Source organism: Mus caroli, unplaced genomic scaffold (genome assembly GCF_978045245.1).
Source record: "Mus caroli unplaced genomic scaffold, Mus_caroli_1 scaffold_4, whole genome shotgun sequence".
In the NCBI taxonomy this organism is placed as follows: domain Eukaryota; kingdom Metazoa; phylum Chordata; class Mammalia; order Rodentia; family Muridae; genus Mus; species Mus caroli.
The window spans coordinates 148,404,432-148,426,693 of record NW_028227259.1 but is presented as its reverse complement, the minus strand read 5'-3'; the positions used below and the strand labels follow the sequence as shown (position 1 = coordinate 148,426,693).

Here is a 22,262-nt window from a genome sequence, read left to right as displayed (position 1 = left end):
CATTGTAATTTCTATTTTTCACACAGTTCAAATGGACAAGACTCCACAGAAACAGAATAAAAAAAACCCATAGTTCACACCCCAAGGAAATCAAATTACAGCACTGAGCTATGGCACACTCAGACTTTCTTCTTTTACTTCCTGCCTCGGCCCAGCCCTTGCCTGGAATGGAACTTTCCACTCTAGCTGCACTGAGGAACAGTTAAAGAATAGTGACCCCAAGCTGTGGTGGCTCGTGACTTTAATCCTAGAATTCAGGAGGCAGAGGCAGGAGAATATGAGTTCAGGCTGGGGTGCTCTAAATAGCAAGTTCCAGATCAGCCAGGGCTGGAAGCCCGTCTCATCCCTTTCGACCCACTCCAAAGGGATCCCAATCCTAGTCAGTAATTTCTTTACAACTAGGTAAAGAAGTCCTTTGTTCTTAAATTTAATGAGTCGGGATTGAGAGCTGCTAATTAAAAAAGACCATATTTTTTAATGTGGGCATATGTGACACACACCTGTGATCCCAGCAGTTGGGCAGTGGAGGCAAGTTCAGTTCTAGGCCAACCTTGGTGACAAAATGAGTCAAGAGAAGCCTGAGTTTCACAAAACGCTGCCTCAGACACTGGGGTGAGGGTGGGTAGGTGAGAAAACAAATAGAATTCAATCGTCATTGAGGGCTCAAAGTCAAAAGTTGCCACACAGACACACACACACACACACACACACACACACACACAAAGTCAAATTGCAGAACAGTAACTGCAGACATGGTAAAAAGGCTTCAAAAATATCTTTTTTTTTTTTTTTTTTTGTCCTTGAATTGAGTCTCATGAATGTGGCTTGGAGTAGTTTCAAAGTCCTGGGCTCACATGAGCCTCCCACCGGGATCTCCCAAGTAGCTGGGCTGGAGGAACTCTCCACCATGCCTGCCTTAACACTGCTTTTAAATGGATCCAGTACATTAAAGCAGCATGCTAATTTTTGGACAACAATAATCAGATTACTTAAAACCTCCTCTTTGCAAACCGAACAATCTGTAATAAACTCTATGCTACAAGCAGTGTGTCAGTTCTGAGAGATGACATCCAGATTGGCAATGTGCCTCATGGTTGGCCTGCCGTGGGGGCAGTTCCAGGGGTGGTCCATCTCACCCATGTGGGTGATGAGCTTCTTCATCTCACTTGCATTGAGCGCCGTTCCAATCATCACCTGAGGGTGAAACAAACGCGGAGAGTTTGGGCTTGGTTAGAGCATCCTTGGAAGCACGGGGTTCATTAAGACCAGACAAGACCGTAGCTCAAAACATTTCCTGAAGAGCCTTCATCCAGAGGCCCCATCTTCTCATAGCTCAGCACCCAGGCCTTGCTGCCAAGCTCCCCACTTCCACAGCCTGGGCTTTGGTGGCACAGCATCGTCTCTCAACGGTCCCACGTGCCATCACTTCTCTCCTCTTACCCTGGCAACCAGAGTGGTCCTGAGTACCACTCTCCACTCAGTAGGCAGCTAGGAATTTTATTATTTAAGCTTACTTTTTGGTGTGTATATGCTTACACATTCCTGAACACAGGTGACAGACTGACGTCTATCGCTGTTTACCCTGACTTTGGGACAGGATTCTCTCATTGAACCTGTAGCTCATTACTTTGGCTAGCCTGGCTAGCTAGCGAGCCCCGTCTCCACTTCCCATAATTACACGCTTGTGGTGTGATTATGCACCACAACTCAGTATTTATTTATTTATTTATTTATTTATTTATTTATTTATTTATTTATTTAAAGACAGGGTTTTTCTGTAGCCCTGGCTGTCCTGGAACTCACTTTGTAGACCAGGCTGGCATCAGAACTCAGAAATAATTACACGCTTGTGGTGTGATTATGCACCACAACTCAGTATTTATTTATTTATTTATTTATTTATTTATTTATTTATTTATTTAAAGACAGGGTTTCTCTGTAGCCCTGGCTGTCCTGGAACTCACTTTGTAGACCAGGCTGGCATCAGAACTCAGAAATCCGCCTGCCTCTGCCTCCCAAGTGCTGGGATTAAAGGCATGCACCACCACGCCTGGCTACAACTCATTATTTTATGTGAGTGCTTGGGATTTCAATTTAGGTCCATACTTGTACAGAAAGCACTTTACAAGCTGAGCTGCCATCCTGTGGGGTTTGAATATGCACTTCAGGTCTGGCACCTCCGCAGTTCAGCACTCACTCTCACTGTAAGCCTAAGACTACAGGCTGTCTGCTGGGTGCTGCCTGCTCTCATGTCCCAGGCAGAGGCTGCCCCCGGTTTGCATGGTTACTATTTTTTCTATCAGGAACATCTTTGCCCATGGAGGCTCTATCTCACCAAGGCAGTTCAGATGGCACTCCTTGTTCCCCACGTTTTTCTGTGGTCACATGTTGTTTGAACTTCTGTACTTACTATCATCTAAGGGGCCATTTGTTTGAGTCTGTTCCTCTCACCTTCCTTAATTCTATATTCCCACACTTGGAACAGGACAGGTCCTTCAAAGGCTTAAGGAATTACTGGATAATACAGGAATGTGGCCATGTGACAGAGTCTCTACCATATTTGGATGCTGGATTAATAGTCAGTCATAACTACCATTTCCCATACAAATATGAGAGGCACAGGGCTCAGTACGAGTGACTGCAAACAACTCTTGTGGGATACTTGTGACTGAATGGCTCTACTTGCCTTTTGATGGTGGTGTCTCAGCCTGGAGCCTGGAGGTGATATTTCTCAATGCAGGCTGGCATTACTCATAAGGCCCATGACTGAAGCAGGTACACCCAAAGCTAACTGCTGGGCTCAAGAAAACCCTGAGATAAAACACTGCTTAGCATCTGCAGAGAATCAGCAGCAAACCTGACCTAGAAGTCAGAGAGAATGCAGACCTGGCTGTCATGCTATGCCAACAGACAATGCAGCTCTCTCTGTCTTATGACCATTATGAAGGAGCGAGCATAACAGTATCAGCCAAACCAAGAGCTGAATTGAGAACACCTTTGGGCCCTCAGGCCCCAGGAGTGGAGCTTATTTTACTTACTGACTTCCGACAGGCTCTGGAAGCAAACATCTGTCTGACTCGTGAGGGCCGGCACATGACCCCAGGGCTGTCACTTAACATAAAGATCAGTTCATCTATATCTTGGGGTCCAAAGGTCCAGTTTTTACTAGTTGGTAAGGAAATCAATTTAGCCCTTTCAGTGACTGGAGCTGAAAGAAAAAAAATTGAAGAAAATCCATGATTGGAGAAAAGCATTTTCATCTGTGGTACATCTATGGTGATGGCAAGAACCCACACTTCTATGCCCCCAAAATACAGGACCCTGCAGTGCTAAGTGTAACTCACCATCCTCATCAATGACAAAGTCAAAGCCATTCTTTCTGAATATTTCCAGATTTTCTATCAGTACAGCTTCATTGACAGCAGTTAAGTTCAGAGTCTGGGGTCTGGAAAACAGGAGACTCAGACTATAATATAAACTATAAATCAGGGCAAACATCTGCCTACAGAGTAGAAATGAAAGCAAAATACTACTACTATGGGGATTATAAAATAGGATTTATAAAATAACCCTTTTAAAGGCCTTTACGGACCAGACATGGTCACAAATCTTCAATCCCAGCACCTGGGAGGCAGAGGCAGGTGGATCTCTGTGAGTTTGAGGTCAGCCTCGTCTACATGGTGAGACCCTGCCTGAAAAGGTCTGCACTGCTCCACCAGGCCTAATATATTCAGTTACCCTCCACCAATAGGATTTTCTGGCCGCCCAGTGAAGAGCATCATTTCAGATGGCTAGAAGGCAGATACCTAAGGAACCTATTAGTGTGGAACCTCGGGCAGGTTGGTCAACATCTCTGCGCATGTGTAATTTTATCACTGTAAGTCAGCAATGGCAACAGTAGCTACACCTGGTCTGTTATTGTGGATCAAATGAATGAAGTGCCTCAACAGTGTCCCATGTGATAGGCACTCATTAAGAGGACCGTGATTACCATGGTGTGAAAAGCATGCAAACGTGTAGTACAGGTATCTATAGCAAGCCCACATGTACGTGTCTGTGCGCACAGCTGCTGACATGCATAATCTATTTCATCTGAGATGGTACCCTGGGAACTCTGAAGCCTGTGTGCACCCACGTGATGAGCCTCTGCGCCTGGAGCACCGTGTGCTGTTGCAGCATCTCAAAGTTGTACTTCTCATCCGCAGCATGCTGGTCCACCAGGAAGAGGTCCTCTTTCAGTTTGGTTACTATAAATCCCAGGTTAAACTGACCCAAGATCTCCATCTCTGCAAACATCGATTTACTGCAAAACATTAGTTACAAGATATTTTTGAATCATTTCTGATTGTAAAACAGAACAGGTTAATTAAAAAAAAAAATAAAGTGCTACAAAAACATAAACTAGAAAAGATAAGCCGGGCGTGGTGGCGCACGCCTTTAATCCCAGCAGTCAGGAGGCAGAGGCAGGCGGATTTCTGAGTTCGAGGCCAGCCTGGTCTACAAGTGAGTTCCAGGACAGCCAGGGCTATACAGAGAAATCCTGTCTCAAAACACCCCAAAAAGGTAATAAATTGTGCTTTCTAAACATCACCTCAGTTATCCACATAATCAGTGCTCCAGAGAGGGTCTCAGTGAGTACCACCAATAATTTAGCGTATGTGCTTCTATACCTTTGCTCGTATATGAATTTACGTTTTAAAAATGAAAAGAGAACTAGGCACCTTTATTATGCTCGATTCTCATCATTTAATGCATCAGATTCTCTTCTAGGTATATGCACATATAGACCTACAAATAGTTTTTTTTAAAGATGGTTCTTACTAAGTTGTCTAGGCTTTTGAACTCCTCCTCCTTCAGCCTGCCAAGCAGCTGAAATTACAAGGTGCGTGCCTCCAACTCCCAACTTTAGATCTATTACTACCTTTCTTTTCTTTTTTTTAAGACAGAATTTCATTTTGTTACTCATCCTGGCCTCAACCCTAGAGTCCTCCTACTTCAACCTCCCAAGAGCTGATACTTTGTTCTTAATGACTGTACTGGAATTCTGTATGCACACACCATAGCTCATCTAATAAATCTTCTCCTGATGGATATTCAATTATTTCTAATCTTGCAATGCACACAAGCAGCAACCGACTGCAGGAGGAATGCTCATGTGGTCTGGCCACCAGCAAAGCACAGTGAAGACAATGATGTGGAGCCAACACTTGATACGAACAGGTGACTAGCAAGATGCCTTGCTTCCCAAGACGGCAAACTGGGGGACAAGTTTGTACCAGTTCAATGACCTGGGTTAACTGAATCTCTTTCTACAACAGACACAACTTGGAGCCAGGCATGGCAGTACACATCTGTAATCTCAGCACTAAGGAGATTAAGGCAAGACAATCGCAAATTCAAAGTTGGTTTGGGTTACCTGAGGAAACTCTGCTTTCAAAAAAAAAAAAAAAAATCTCACATACACACACACACACATGCGCGACAGAAAATTCACAGCGTCTATTTACAATCCCAGCAATTGGGAGGCAAAGGTAAGATCAGGAATTCAAGGTCATCTTCAGGTCCACAGCAAATTTCAGGATAGCCTGGGTTATATGAAACCCTGTCTCAAAAACAAAACTAAAACAAACAAACCCAGGAAAACTAACATTATATGTGTGAAAGCCAAGGAGAAGTTACTGACTAGAAACACGTTTGTCAAAATGATTAAAAAGCAAATGACCAATTTGTGGGGTCAAAATCAACCTCAAATTCAGTATTAGCATCAGATAAAGGGGACAATGAGGGAGGAAGGGAGGGAAGAACAGGAAGGAACACTGGAGTCTATCAGGGAGCCTGTGATGTGGGGAAGCCCCTAAGGAGGGTTCTTTCCACAGGAATCTCAAGCCATAGGATGGATTCTGGTGCTAAGGGAGGGCCACACTTGAGTCCTATTCCAGAAAGGAAGAGACCATCCACACAGTGCAAGAAATGAAGACATGCAAGATACCTAGAGCAGCCAACACTGAAGCTCTACAAAGTCAGCCTTCACTCAGTCAAAGTAACCAATCACAAGCCTGGCCAGGAGACCGGTAAGAACACACAGTACCTAATCTCTTTTCTGAGCTCATCTTCTGCTGCTTGGTTTTCTCCAGGGCAAATCTTGGCCCTAAATTTTCTGTAACTCTGCACATGTTTGTTCTGCCCCTTTAGGTGCTGTAACTGCTTCATTCGCTTCGCTAGAGAACTCAGAGAGAACTCGAGGAGCACGATTCTCTTATTCATTTTTATGGCTACATCGACCTCAGCTGCTGAGGTGCTCTGAGGATCAGGTAATCTTTGAGAAATGTTGGCATTTGAGGGTCTTTCCTCTGTCTTGAAGCGTTTGGCATTTGTGGGTGAGAGATGAGCTGGAGGTGGAGCTTTGCATTGATATCCACGGTCTTCTGGCTTCAAGTGCTGTCCTGTACCTGGAGGAGGGCAGTCCATGTCACCACAGTTTATGGTTTCCTGAGAAGGTCTGTCTTCTGGGGAGCTCACGTTATAGTCACTGCTAAAGCTACTGGCCACTTCCGGGGTGCTGAACCCTTCCTCAGAGCCAGCTGAGGCGCTGCTGAGCCCTGAGTCTTTTTCTATTTTCTCTTGGTCCATACAGTCACCAGGGCTGTCTGTAGGACTCACCAAGTTGTCCTGTGAGCCACGGAGGCCTCTGTAAGAGATGATGTCTGAAGGATAAGAGGATGACACACCCCTTTTCTCACTTGGAAAATTCCGTGTCAGTTCAGCAGTCTCTGGGCCCCTAGACTTGATCTCTTTAGTAGGATGAAGAGAAAAGGCCTCTCTCAGCCTGGAGATGGATGCTACCCTTTTCTCGTCTGCTGTGCTCTTCAGTGAAGGAGAGTTATCTTGCTTTCCTGACACAGGCTTTTCTATTTCTGCGGTATGCAGCTTTACTAAGTTACCTAGCAGAGAGGAACAGAAAAAAAGTGTCAGGGAGCGTGCTGAACAGGAACAGGAGGGTTATTTTCACGTGAACAGGCAGTTCACAAAGCAAGAGGCCAAACTGCAAATAAAATACAGCAACACTGGCCAGAACCCATCCTAAAGGGGATATAAATGAAACCTTGATGTATGCACATCTGTGACCCAGCTCTGCTCCTCCATCAGAGATGCCCACCCATGCTGAGCAGATGCCACACGCCTATGACCCCTGCACTGAGAAGGCTCAAATAAGGAGGCAGAGAATTCCTGGCCAGCCTGTGTGGAACACAGAGACTCTGTCTCAAAGAAACAAACCCAGGGCTGGAGAGATAACTCTGTAGTTAAGAGTGCTTTTCACTTTCTTAGAGGAGTTGAAAAGTCAGTTCCCAGCACCTATGAGGGTAGCTCACAATTATCTATAACCCCAGCTCCAAACACCCTTCAAGACTCTCTGAGTACTGCAAAAACATGGCGCACACACACAACAGGCACACACATCATTTTTTTAAATCTTAAAACAAACAAAGCAGGAAATACTTATACTTCCTGGAAGAGTCTAACAGTGCTCATGAGAGCTCTTTACAGCCGCATACTGGAAGCAACCTGCATACCCACATATACACACACAAAGATTGTGATGTTTGACTTGAGTGGACTACTGTATAGTCATGAGAAAGAATGGCCACATATGATTTTATGGATTCTATAAAATAATCACAAGACAAGACAAACTGAATGATTCCAACCTATCAGTCTCAGTTTGCTTCCGTCTTTCTCTCTCCTTACAGAGATATAGCTGGGATGGAACGATGCAGCCTGGGCTTGGCCTCAGTCTTACAAACGCTGGGATTACAGGCATGTGTCACCACACCTGACCTTCATAAACCTTTAAAAAATGTCTGTGATTGTGTGTGTGCACATGTGTGAGACACACATGCTGAATGTTAACATCAGGAGAACCTCAAGGGACAACCGGATGACAATCCTTGCCTTTCACCCTAAAACTTTTTTTTAAGACTTTTTTTTTTTTTTAAAGGCAGGGCTTCACTATGTCTCCCTGATTGGCCTGGAACTCACTCTGTAGACCAGGCTGGCTTTGGACCCACAGAGATCCACTTGCCTCTGTTTCCTGAGTGCTGGGAATAAAGTTGTGCACCACCATGTATAGCCTCTAATTAAAAATACTTTGTACAATGATGCTTCCTCTTGACTAAAAAGATTCTACTTAATGTCAAAAATCACTGTGAGAGAAAAAAAAAGGAAGCGTCACAGCAGCTAAAACTTTTAGTTAGAAGGCTGCATCACTGGGCTGGAGAGATGGCTCAGTGGTTAGGAGCACTGACTGCTCTTCCAGAGGTCCTGAGTTCAATTCTCAGCACCCACATGGTGGCTCACAACCATCTGTATCGGGATCTGATGTCCTCTTCTGGTGTGTGTCTGAAGACAGCTACAGTGTACTCACATACATAAGATAAGTAAATAAATACTTAAAAATAAAAAGGTGTATGACTGTATTTTTCTTACCTTCGACATCCAGCAGTGGCTGCTGGTTGACATTAAGCTTGTTTGCATCACTGTCAAACATTCCTATCAAGGAAGTCTTTAAAATGGCCAGCAACAGCTTCTCTTCCTGTAGTAAAATTTGCCTTTTATCTGGAGTTACATTAATATCCACACATTCTAAGGCAGAGAATAAAAACCACACTTGAGCTCACCTTTAATAATGACTTTAGCCATCATTCATTTGTACTAGTAATTAAAACCAGTCAACATTAAAATTAATTATGGTGTCCAGTCTAGTATTCATAAATTACAAATTTGGGGGGATATATGCAATGTATGAGTTTGTGTGTATGTGTGTGTATGTATGGAGGCCAGAAGTTGACATCATGTTTTCCTTACTTCCTTCTCTACTTTATTTTCAAGATAGGGAGTCTAACTGAATTTGGAGCTCACCAATTGGGCTGGCCTGGTTAGGTGACTAGCCTGGGGTTACAGGCATGTGCTGCTGTACCCAGCTTTTTACATGTGAGCTGGGGATCTGAACTGTGGTCCTCATACTTGCCCACTAAGCACTTTACCTACTGAGCTGTCCCATCAGTCCATAAAGATACCTCTTTAAATAAATGAGGAAAAAAATAATCTTACGTTTATTTTAAAAAGCTGACTACTATATCACCTCTGTCTTTTGTAGACAGTGTCTCGTGTCTTTTGTGCAGATCCTGAACCTGCTATGTAGCTTAGGGTTATCGGACAGCTATCCCAGAGTATGAAGCAAAGCAGCAGAAATGAGAGACGGCCTCAAGTTGAAGAGATGGCTTAGAGGTTAAGAGCACAAACTAGTCTTCCAGACTCTGATTCCCAGAGCCCGCATCAGATGGCTCACAACCACATGTAACCCCAGCTCCATCAGGCCTCCGTGGGTACCCGCATCGAGTGTGTGCTCATGTTCACACACATGCACGTGTAGACAGATGCTCATGTGGACAGAGTTAGTTGGAGTTGCCTGACGTCAGTGCTGGGGCCACACCAGTGCCCCGCGAGCACAGCAGGAGCTTTTAGCCCCGAGCCAGTTCTCCAGGCCCCCAAGTTATGCTTGCTTGGTTGTGTTTTAAAAAGTAATTTTTAATGACACTGAAAATAAAGTGTTCACATCTAACAATAAAGATAAATAATTATTTTCTTCCACAAATGTTAATGTGAATGAGTGCTTGTTTGCACATGTGTGAAGGGCATGGCTATTCAAGAAAGGCATATACATATATATCAAAATGTCCACAAAATGTGAGTAAGTCAGAATTTGACAATCAAAAAGAAAAAGATACATATGAAATTAATTCTTTTCAAAATCAAGGAGGCCCTGTGAGTATTGTTACTCCCTCTGTTCCCATTTAAAGTCACATTTCCTAACAGTACAATGAACACTGTTTCAGATGGATTCAGTATGGTCAGTACAAAATGTAAAACTACATGGTTATCAGTTATTGTCTGTTGTTATAGTAGAGCTTTATAATTTCATTTTATTCTTTTAGGAATAAGCCAAAATTCTTATCAAAACCTTAATGGGACTGACCTGAGTCAACGGAAACGTTAAGGACGACAAATGGGTACTGATGCCGGTTATACATGTGATAAACCTCATTGACAAGCTTAGAGACCTGTGTAAGAAACAAAGTTGAGAAAAGAAATGCTCTGACCACGCCCTGTCCTAACAACACACTATCCTAACCCACCTCCAAAGGGATCTCTTCTACTTATACAGCTTTAAAGCATTTCTTTCCACACAGTTTTATGTAGCCTGCCTAAGGATGACCTTGGACCTCTGATCCTCCTGCCTCCACCTTGAGTGCTAGGATTATAGTCATACACCATCACCTTCGGTGCTACAGATGGAACCCAGGGCTCTGTGCTTTGTGCATACTAGACAAGGGACTCTATCAACTGGGCCATTCCTAGCTCCTAATACAGTTTTATTAATGTACGACTGGTATGCAATGAGCAGCATAGACTTCAGTATAGAATCTAGCTAGGCTTCAACATACAGGCCTGCAATCCCAGGTACTCAAGAGGCTGAGGCAGGAAGATGGAAAAAGTTCAAGGTCAGCTTGAGCTACAGTGAATTTAATATCAACCAGGGTAACTTAGTGAGATTTAGTCTTGTGGGGAGAAAGGGGTGAAAGGGGGTATAATTCAATGATACATTTGCCTAGAATGTGGGAGACGCTGGGTTCAATATTTAGCACTGAGAAAACAACAAAAACCTCTACAATTTGATGTCTTAATATACATTTAATTACAAACATATGTACATACACATACTTGTGAAAGTGTTCTATAATCAAAATAACAAATATACACACTATTTAAAAAGTTTTCTCACCAGGCAGTGGTGGCACATGCCTTTAATCCCAGCATTTGGGAGGCAGAAGCAGGTGGATTTCTGAGTCTACAGAGTGAGTTCCAGGACAGCCAGGGCTATACAGAGAAACCCTGTCTCAAAAAACCAAAAAAAGAAAAAAAAAAAAAAAAAAAGAAAAAGAAAGTTTTCTCAACTCATATTCTTCAAAGGGATTTGTTTGTTTCAGGGGCTTGCTGTGTAGCCCAGGCTATGCTTAAACTCTCAAACTTCTTACTTCAGCCTTCCCGGTAAAATTCCAGTCAAGAACAAACACACCTCACTAAAGGGCTCAATAGGTAAAGTGACTAAATAAATAGACTCCTAAAACTGAATCTTTCCAATCCAAAGATCCTACTCAAGAAATTTCCATCAGGTATGGTGGTGGACACTTACAATCCCAGCACTTTAGAGGCTGAGGTAGGCAGACTAAGAGGTAGGTAAGTAGGTGGATGGGTGGATGGACAGATAGAATGCAGGTGTAGTTCAATGTTTGTAACACATGTTCAATGTACTTAGGTCCACAGTAATATGATATTACAATGCAACTGTTAGAGATAAATCACACTAATTTTAAAATGTAGAAACTGGGTCACCAAGTCTCAAAATCACCAAGGTCACTGTTGCTGAGAACATAGAAGTCAGAGTGAGTCATTAAAGCCTCATGAGGACAACGGAGAACTGGTTCTGTCTAAGGCAGAGCTAAATCTGGGCCCTCATTTTCCTGTAAAATTGACAAAGGGAAAGCAAAAAAACAAATGAATGCATGTGGTCAGTCTGCAATAAAAAGTTTAGATAATGATTGGAATGTTTGCTTTCTCCTAGTAGTGATCATTTCTATGATAATAAATATATTAAAAAGTACTTTTATATATGCATAAAACAAACTAAACTTTAAGTGCACAATTTAAAAAAATGTATTATTCATTTTCATGTGTGAAGATGTTTTGCCTACGTGTATGTATGTCTATGTATCATGTATGTGCCTAGTGTCTGAAGAGACTAGAAGAAGGTATCGGATCCTCTGAGACTGGAGTTAAAGGCAGTTTTGAGCCCCCATGTGGGTGCCAGGAATTGAACACTGGCTGTTTTTAACCATCTCTCTAGTCCCCAAATAAGATAATTTTAAAAAAAGGTTTATTTATTTATTATGTATACAATATTCTGGCTGTATGTATGTATGCCTGCACATCAGAAGAGGGCACCTCATTATAGATGGTTGTAAGCCAACATGTGGTTGCTCAGAATTGAACTCAGGACCCCTGGAAGAGGAGACAGTGCTGTCAAGCCCTGGGCCATCTCTCCAACTCCCAAATAAAATGATTTTAAAGCATGTTTCTGTGTCAGTTCCAAGTTCCATGCAAGCTGCCTGTATCAGACAGTCATGCAGTAATGCAGAGAGAGCTCGGTTAGTAGGGTGTCTGCCTTGCACGCATGAACCCCTGGGTTCAATTACCAGTGCCATATAAACCAGGCCTCACCAGTCCACACCTGCAGTCCCAGCACTCAGAAGGCGGAAGTAGAGGAGGGTTAGATGTTCAAGGGAAGTCCTGGCTACATAGTGAAGTTTGAGGCTAAACAGGGCTGCATGAGCCTGTCTCAAACTGAGCAAGCAAACAGACAATGAAAAATACCTTTGCTGGGTCACAGGGCCTCTGATTGATGAAGAAAAACTGTCTGTCTGTTGCACTCCTCCCGGCGCCATGTGTGCACTGTGAAATGAAGCCTGAAACGCTGTCAAAGAAATACAGGAAGGACAGTTACGGCATGAAAAGGAGAATAACAACACATGACATGTTTTCCCCTTTGAGGCAGAGTCTCCCCGTGCAGTTCATGATCTCATGATTGTACTGCCTCAGCCTCCCGAGTGCTAGGATTACAAGTGTGTGCCATGGTATCCAGCTTAGCACAGGCCACATTCTTAAAAATCAAGTCAGAATAGAACAGCTGGTGACCCACTCATCAGGGCAAATCCCACATGAACAGACGCAGTCACGTATCCTTACCCTGTTAAAAAAGAAAGCAAGCTAACTCGTCGGTAAAATGCTTGTTGTATAAACACTGGAGCCTGATTAGTCTCCAGAATCCAGGTTAAAACAATTCAGGCAGGGTGGTACACACTTGCAACTCCAGTGCTTTGGAGGTGGAGGCAGACACATATCTAGGTCTTACTGACCAGCCAGTCTAGCACACTTGATGAAATCCAGGCCGCTGAGATCCCATTTCAGAAAATAAGGTGAGGGCACTGGAGAGATGGCTCAGTGGTTAAGAGCACTGGCTGCCCTTCCAGAGGTTCTGAGTTCAATTCTCAGCACCCACATGGTAGCTCACAACCATCTGTAGTGGGATCTGACGCCCTCTTCTGTCTGATACCCTCTTCTGCCATGAAGTCATACATGCAAACAGAGCACTTATGTTTGTAAAATACATAAATAAATAAATCTTTAAGAAAAAACTGGGTGGCCGGGCAGTGGTGGCACATGCCTTTAATCCCAGCACTTGGGAGGCAGAGGCAGGAAGATTTCTGAGTTCAAGGCCAGCTTGGTCTACAAAGTGAGTTCCAGGACAGCCAGGGCTATACAGAGAAACCCTGTCTTGAAAAACCAAAAAGAAAGAAAGAAAGAAAGAAAGAAAGAAAGAAAGAAAGAAAGAAAGAAAATAAAGAAAAGAAAAAGAAAAAATGGTGAAAAGTGTCTGAACAATGACATTAGAAATTGGATCTTTGATCTCCACACACATGTATGCAAACAAAATCTGCTTACTCAGCCAGCCTTCTTTGTATAATTTTCACACACAAAGAGACAATGAGTAAAAAGAACTCATTTTCTATAAGTATAAAATTAAAACTATAACTAATATTTTCATTTGCAAACATTAACTTATATGAAGGTATGTGAGGCGTTGTAGAATGTCTTGCTCTGCATGAGCCCAGCCCAGGACTGTGGGAAAAGGTAAAACACCTTCCCGCATAGGTGTGTCCATCTGAGGTGCCTAGTTCTTGTCAACAAACCAGAGTCACATGAAAAGAGGGACTGTCAAGTGAGAAACTGTCCATCAAACTGGCCCATGGGCACATCTGTGGGGCAGTTTCTTGACTGATGACTGATGTGGGAGAGCCCAGCCCACTGCGGGTGGTGCTGACCTGGGCAGGTGGGCCTGGGTGGATAAGCAAACTGACCAATTCATGGGAAGCGAGGCAGTAAGCAGTGTTCCTCTGTGGTCTCCACTTTACTTCCTGCCTTGACTTCCCTGGATAACTTTAGCTGTGAGGAGAAATAAGCCCTTTCCTCCCCCAGCTGCTTTTGGTCAGGTATTTAACACAGCAATAGAGAGCAGATTACAACACCATCTTTGCAACTTTATGATAAGCCAAGACACAAGTGTAGAAAGAACCAATATAGACCAGACCTGCACTGGGAAAATAAAGTAGACTAACAGAAAACCCTACTGTCTGAATTAAGCCATAATATTTACTATTCACTCTTTCTTAGCTCTACACAATCAGTTTACACCTGAAAATCACTACTCAAACAAACAAAACCACAAACAAACAACCCTCTCAGAAAGGCTGGCTGTGGTTTTCCGGGCAGCAATCTGTGTACTCACTAGAAAAGGTTCTGTGGAGTCCTGGAAGTGCTCAGGCCGTACTCTTCACACACAGCGTCACTAGGGGGCAGCTGAACAAAAGGAATGAGGCTTTGCAACTGAAAGACACCAAGAGTAATGGTTACTTCTTAAGGCAGTAGCACCAAACTTCAGGGAAGATGAAATATGGTTTCTTTCCAGGGTAAGCTATGTCTCATTAAGAGCGTGTGCCTGCTTGTGCGCACTCGCACGCGCACACACACAGATCCAAAAAAGCCTGATGACAACTATTTATTTTACAGTGCTATAATGACTTCCATTTCTTTACTAGAAAAATGAATCACCAAGCTCCTACTTGATGACACTATGTTTTTCAGAGAGAGAGACAGGATATAGTATTTCATTTCTAAAAAATAAATTTTAGGGCTGGTGAGATGGCTCAGCGGGTAAGAGCACCGACTGCTTTTCCAAAGATTCTGAGTTCAAATCCCAGCAACCACATGGTGGCTTACAACCATCCATAAGGAAATCTGATGCTCTCTTCTGGAGTGTCTGAAGACAGCTACAGTGTACCTACATATAATAAATAAATAAGTATTTTTTTAAAAAAAGAAAAATAAATAAAATTTAAAAATCTTTAGCTCCCAGACACTAATTTTAGCTATAGGGTACTTAAATATATCTTTTTGGACTTTAGTCTCTGTGAAGGACAACAAAACCTGCTACAATCACTAGAACCAAAACCCAAAAACAGTAACAACAAAAAAAACCCACTTCTCGGGGGCTAAAGAGACAGCTCAGGAGCCAGGCGTGGTGGTGCACGCCTTTAATCCCAGCACTTGGGAGGCAGAGGCAGGGGGATTTCTGAGTTCGAGGCCAGCCTGGTCTACAGAGTGGGTTCCAGGACAGCCAGGGCTACACAGAGAAACCCTGTCTCGAAAAACAAAAAACAAACAAAAAAAAGAGCCAGCTGAGGGGTGAAGAGCACCCACTCCTCCAATGGACCCAAGTCAGCGCCCAGTACTCATGTCAGGTGCTCAGTCCCCTGTGACTCCAGCTCCAGGGAGATCCACCATCTCTGGTCTCTGCAGGCAGCAGCACTCCCGTGTGTCTACCCACCCCCTACACACACATGCACACAATTAAAACAATAAATCTGAAAATCAAACATTTTCTAGTAGCTGGCTGGCCCCTACCTGCTTCTGGCCAAACACAGACCCGATATTTTCCTTCATGCCAGAGCTGCCGCTTGTGCACACCACAGGTTGCCGCTTCCCCTGTCCGAGTTGATTAGTGCAGCTTACACGGATGCCTGCTGAGATGATACAGTAGGCCTGTAAGACCTGCACCATTTTGGCATACTCCTGTTTGAGAAACACAAGACTCAAGATTAATATGATCTTACAGGAACTGCATGGCTAAACTTACAACATCTGACTCAGGGTTCTACACAGTCTTGAAAATAAAATAAGGGACAAATCTTTGACACAAGGATCTGTGCAGAATCGTCCCTATGAATGCTGTGAAGTAAAACTTGGCTCTGGGGGCTGGTGAGATGGCTCAGTGGGTAAGAGCACCCGACTGCTCTTCCGAAGGTCCAGAGTTCAAATCCCAGCAACCACATGGTGGCTCACAACCATCCGTAATGAGATCTGATGCCCTCTTCTGGAGTGTCTGAAGACAGCTACAGTGTACTTACATATAATAAATAAATTAATTAATTAAAAAAAAAAACTTGGCTCTGGCTTCTAGTCAGTCTTCTTATTTTTGGCAGGTCTGCAGGTGCTCCATCATTAAAAAGTACATCCTAGGGGCCGGGGAGCTATCTCAGTCAGTAAAATGCTTGCCGAGCGAGTATGAGTACCAGAGCCTCATGTGAAACTGTTGGGTATAGTGGGACACACCTGGAATTGCTGCCCTGGCAAGGTGGACATTGGAGGCTCTTTGAAACTCGCTGGCCAGCCAGTCTACTAAACCTCATGAACTCCAGGGTTAGGAATACTGTGACTCCAAAAATAAGGTGGAAGTGACAGAAGACGCGAGATGCTGACCTTTGGCTTCCACATGCACATACACATCCCACACACACATACAAAGTACATTTCTAGCCAGGTGGGTGGGGCATACCTATAACCCGAGAAATTCAGGAGTCAAGTAGGAAGGCCATGAGATCCAGGCCAGCCTAGACAACAAAGTGGAACTCTCTCTCAAAATCTAAAACAACAAATGCATGTCCTTTGAATTTAGAATGCTTCATTTGGAAATTTAGTCTTCTTGTTTTTTAAGACATGATTTCTGTATATAATTCAAGATGGCCCTACAATTTGAGTTTTTTTTTTTTTCTGCCCATACATCTTGAATCTGGGATTATAGATGTGTGCCATCATCCTGGCTCTTTTATTTGATTTTTTTTATAAGAAATTTTATCCTTCTATAGAGACTAGCCATAAACATATAAGTCCTACTTTAAAAAATGTTCACTGGCTGAGCGCAGTAGTTATCATGCTTACTTACTGACTTGTTCTGCAAAGTTTCTGTTAACTTGACACAGGACAGAGTTCTTTGGGATAGGAAATCTCAGCTGAGAAAATGCCCCCAAAAGACTGGCCTGCAGAATTGACAATTAACCACTGAGCCATCTCTCCAGTCCCCAAATAATTTAAAAAGCATGTTTCAAAACAAAACAGCTGGGCATGGTGGTAAACACCTGTAGTACCCCCACTCAAGAGATAAAGGTAGGCGCTGACAAGCCCAGACCATACATAATTTTAAAATATATATTTAAATTAAAGGAAAAAAATTAACTGATATAAATATCTTTTTTTTTTTTTTTTTTTTGGTTTTTCGAGATAGGGTTTCTCTGTATAGCCCTGGCTGTCCTGGAACTCACTCTGTAGACCAGGCTGGCCTTGAACTCAGAAATCTGCCTGCCTCTGCCTCCCAAGAGCTGGGCAACACACTCTGTAGACAATTTTTTTAAATCATATGGTACATTAGCATTTTTTAAATTTTTAATTTTTAAATTTTTTAAATCATATGCTACATTAGCAAAACTTGTGAAGACTGGGATGGTGAATTTACCTTTTTAATGTTCCTTTGAAACTCTTTGTGACGCACGGGTAGTGTATAAAATAAGTGCTGCACACTGACTGTGGTTCCTTTAGGTCGGGGGTAGGGAGTTTTCTGGGTGATTTTCCCGTTATGGTCAAACACCAGTCGAGTCCCAACGCTTGCAGACACATGACAGGTAGATATAGTGACATCGCTGTATGAGAGTCAGGGACAGCAGGAGTTAGAGGTGCTCTAGGGTTGCTGGATGCAGCTCTGAGGCAGAGCTCGTTCCTAGCACTTGCTTTCAACCCACGCTTCAGGCCCTAGCACTGCAAGGAGTCTGCGTGTGGAGACCCCTACAGAACTCAAAAGGGGGAGGTATAGGAAACCTTTTCCACTTTCCATTCTCTCAAAGCTTTCTTGAAATGGTGATATTCTCGGACAATTAAAGTTTTCACTGAGTAAGGAATCACCATAAGATTAACCCCTAAAAGATGGTGAGACAGTTTTATAAATGCTTTGTTTTTTTTTAAAAGATTTCATTTTTTTAGGTTGAATTGCAAAACAACAAAGCATCTCAAATTCTATTCTCAAAGCTTTATTTCTCAGTTTTGTTACTAATGGACTGGTACAAAGTCTTCAAAGACATAATTCAAACATATAAAACATATAGCTTCATCATAATTAAAATAGGGCTTTCATTAAATCTTTCCCTAAAAACTGAAGGACTGAAACTAATGGTACTCACAATGTATCATGTATGTATTACTTCATCGTTACTTATTTTTGCAGTGCTACTGGCTGCCCCCATGTATTGTAGGCAAGCAGTCTGCAGCTAAGCTACAACCCTGGCCTGTGTGATCCCTCACGGTTACGAAGTGCTTTGAGACAGGCGGTGACTTTTCTACAACACGATTTGCTTCATGCCACTCCTCTACTTCTCACATGTCAGTAATTTCCTTAGGTTGGCAATGAGATAAGAGAATTAGAAGTTCGGAGTGAAGATACTTCAGTAGTAAAGCATAAGCAACGAGGGGTTCTCATCACGCTTCTCGATCTGCAGAAGTTGTTACATATGGCAGCCAATGAGAATAATGCATCACCTTAGTGCACACAGAGAGCTCAGAGCTTCCCCCCGAAAGCCAAAAGTTTCAACCTGCGTGAGGTCGGCAAACTCTTGAATCTTAGATGTGTGATGTTTCAGAGCTGAAAGAGAGCAGAAAGGCCCAAAATGTCTTCAGTGATATCTATCACAGTACGTGGTGTAAGACAGTGTCACTCAAACATCTGAGACACGTGGAAACGACTACTTTACCATTAGGAACATTTATCTTACCTAGACCTTCAAAGTTTTCTTCTTCTACCCCACATCCATTGTCTGAAACTTCAATGAGGTCCACCCCATAGTCTTTAAGCCTTAGATCTAAAAAATTCAATATATTTATTTCTTAATGATTAAGCCATGGTAACATGCTGGCAATATCTGTAACACAGAATGCAAACTTAGCAGACATGCCTGTACTTTTACTAAAGGTACTACTGTCATTCTAAGCGCAGCACGGAAGCCCAGAATACCGTAAATGCTACGCAAGCACTCTACAGTGGAGCCACAACCCTAGCCCTGCTAGACAAGCACTGTACAATGGAGCCACAACCCTAGCCCTGAATGTTTTATTTTAGAAAGTCCTCCTTATAAGATCAGATTAAATAGTTGGTTTATTATTATCATTGTTATTATTACTATTTCAAACGAAATACTTTTAACATAGTCATTAAGAACAGGCTCGGGCTGGAGCAATGGCTCAGCAAAGCTAGGCTCTGCAATCAGTTCCTGGATCATATTTTGTGAGTTTTATAAAAGCCTCAGTATAACTAAATTCCTGGTACCTCTGTTTTCTCTTCTGTATGACAGAGATAGTGACTCCCAAGTCATAATAGTCCACACACTAAATAAGACATTCCTTGTACAATTCTTAGCACAATGCCTACACACACTGTAATTAAATTCTTATTCTTTAGCTAAATAGCTGGCACAACATTGTTGTAACAGTTTTCCGTGATTTGAAAAATTCCCTCCGGGAGCAAGAGGGCTTGTGAGACTCCAGAGGTAAATAAACGTCACAAGTCCAGGAAAGATGAGACTAAACTGCTGAGTTTCTTAAAAGCTGCCTCAGGGCTCATCACTCAAGCTGGTGTGGGCATTTTGGTAATACAGCTGCTTTTGAATCACTATTGATCCCGTAAATAATCCCTCATCCATACTTCTGTTAGTATTGTCAATGCATACACATTAATTCACCAAGTTAGAGTGTGGTACATTACGTCTTCGGTCTGTCGAGAAGCCCCCTCTCAGTAGGGAGTTGTGTGTGTTGGGAGTTGTGTGTGTTGGGAGTTGTGTGTGTTGTGCTTCCCCTGGGAAGGTCTTTCACACAACTGTTAACATCAAAATAATTTGTATAGCAGTATTTGTTTTCTAATAATCCAGTAACGTTTCTTTCTTTCTTTTTTTTTTTTTAGACAGGGTTTCTCTGTGTAGCCCTGGCTGTCCTGGAACTCACTTTGTAGACCAGGTTGGCCTCGAACTCAGAAATCCGCCTGCCTCTGCCTCCCGAGTGCTGGGATTAAAGGCGTGCGCCACCACGCCCGGCTCCAGTAACGTTTCTTATATAAATAGCATAAATGATTACTTCTTGTTGCTTAAAGCTCTTCCAAACCATGGGCTGGAGAGATGGCTCAGCAGGTAAGAGCACTGACTGCTCTTCCAGAGGTCCTGAGTTCAATTCCCAGCAACCACATGGTGGCTCACAACCATCTGTAACGGGATCTGATGCCCTCCCTCTTCTGATGTGTCTGAAGACAGCTACAGTGTACTCACATATATAAAATGAATAAATTAATCTTTATAAAAAAGAAGTTTCCCAAACTTACCAATAGTAGTAGCACCAGCATCTACACTATTTTCTATCAACTCCTTCACAGCAGTGCTTAAACTGAGTACCACCTGCCCAGAACAAATTTGATGGACTGACTTCCCATCAATCGGCTTGATGGCCTTAGCACATTCTGTACTAAAACAAAACAAAACAAGCCAGTCACAAAACACAAAGTCTATACTTAGACAAAGCAGATAAAGTGTTTCCACTCTGACTTCAATCTTGGTAAGTGACTGATCTGTAACTAGTTAGCCTAACCCATTCATTCATTATATGAACACATTCATTTCACTTGCAGATATGAATGCTCGCCAATCTTTTAACATTCGTTTAATAGGTAGTTAAAATTGAAACTGAAAAGTCTAATTATCCATGCTGCTTACACTGCTCTGATGAACGTCCTCTGAGCTCATGTTTGAGACAAGAGTTCATTCTCAGCCTCCAAATGATAGTCCCATCTCACGACCACACTCAGTGAACGGGTTAAGTCTCTTTCTGTCTGGGCTTTCTGAGTGTAATCGCCTTTCTGTCTCCAGTCTATCCTGATTGCTACCACCAGTTTTGTTCACTCTAACACAGGTTCAAAGGTAGCCCAGAGCACCCTCAAACTCCCTATGTCGTTAAAGGGAACTATGAACTCCTGCTGAGCCTGTTCCTACCCGGATTATAGGTATGGCTTGATTCCCATCAATTTCTTTTTGCAATTACAAATCCAGTCGAAAAAAATCTTCAGGTTTAAATTTTGAGTGGTGCTCATTGCCTATCATCTGAAGTTTGAAGTCTAGCAATGACAAGGTCCCAATCTACTATCACTAATTCCCCTACGGTTTAGTCACAGTAAAAATAGTTTCCCCGCTATGAACTGCTCCATTAAAGTATAACAGAACACAGGTGCATCCTTGCAGTAACAATTTTAGGGTATTTTCCATATGGTCTGACATATACTAGACTTCCAAAAACCCTGGTGAAATAAACCAACCAACCCCTTTTCTCTTCAATCTACCTTGCACAGAACCTCGCTGGTTATCACAGGACTCGGGTGTTTGAGGTAGGAGGGTCCCGAGTTCAAAGCACTACCTCAAAAAACCAAAACAAACACTTGCACTCGTTCTAACTGCAAAGGATCTCTGGGGAAATCACAACGTTAAAATACAGACAGCAAATTTGCATTTACAAATCTGTCACCGCACGTAACTGTGCTGGCCTTCGAAGATGTGCTTCACTGTTAGGATGCCGCCTGTGAACACGACACCAAACGCACAGAAGCACCGCAATAATAATAAAAGTTAAAAATCCTATCGACTGCAAGATCAGCGTGAGCCTTTAAGCCTCACTCTCCAAGTCTTCAAAAATAAAGACTCAATCAATAAATAAGTAAATAAACAAACAGAGGACACGAATTTTGTCTACGGCGACTTATTTTCATGCTGGGTTTCAGGTGCACGGCCTGTGGCGGGAGGACGCCGAGGAACTAGCTTCCTCACAGAGGACCCAGTCCAGTCCGCGAGCTTGCCCCTCTCGCGCCTCAGCCACTTCCGGTCCTTTCCAGAGACCGGGAACTCTAAAGAATGCGCCCGGAGACCACAAGCCCAGCTCACCTCGCGCCTTCGGTTTGCTCCATGGATGCAGGACTCCTCCAGTCACAGTCACCGCCGGAGAGTTGGCGCTGCCGCTCTCGGGAAAAGACGCGTCTCCTGGGCCACCCATTGGTTGCTTTTGACATATGGTCCGCCCTTTCCGGGCGGGCTAGCGAAGGCATGCCAAGACCTCCTTACCGGTGATTGGCCAACTCAAAGGTCAAGTTGGTGACGTTAGACCAGCCCGGCCAATGAAAGCTC

At 43.1% G+C, this 22,262-nt stretch overlaps 1 protein-coding gene across 4 annotated transcripts; it reads right to left on the bottom strand.

The window, feature by feature from the left end:
* Nucleotides 1–796: 796 nt before the first annotated feature.
* On the bottom strand, nucleotides 797–22,249 carry Pms2 (PMS1 homolog 2, mismatch repair system component). 4 transcript variants are annotated; one of them, XM_029477282.2, is made up of 15 exons: nucleotides 22,023–22,182; nucleotides 20,420–20,554; nucleotides 18,828–18,914; nucleotides 18,595–18,697; nucleotides 17,522–17,705; nucleotides 15,637–15,804; nucleotides 14,462–14,559; nucleotides 12,490–12,589; nucleotides 10,034–10,118; nucleotides 8,485–8,640; nucleotides 6,089–6,941; nucleotides 4,136–4,303; nucleotides 3,345–3,445; nucleotides 3,039–3,208; nucleotides 797–1,194 (listed from the first exon to the last, which is right to left on the bottom strand). In XM_029477282.2, exons 1-15 carry the CDS (start codon nucleotides 22,129–22,131, stop codon nucleotides 1,051–1,053), a joined length of 2,661 nt encoding a protein of 886 aa, XP_029333142.1. In that variant the 5' UTR covers nucleotides 22,132–22,182; the 3' UTR covers nucleotides 797–1,050. The 4 variants fall into 4 exon arrangements, 3 of the variants coding, with proteins under 3 accessions (XP_029333142.1, XP_029333143.1, XP_021018103.2); XM_021162444.3 differs by having other exon boundaries at nucleotides 798–1,194; nucleotides 20,420–20,559; nucleotides 22,023–22,248; XM_029477283.2 differs by lacking the exon at nucleotides 20,420–20,554.
* Nucleotides 22,250–22,262: the final 13 nt, after the last annotated feature.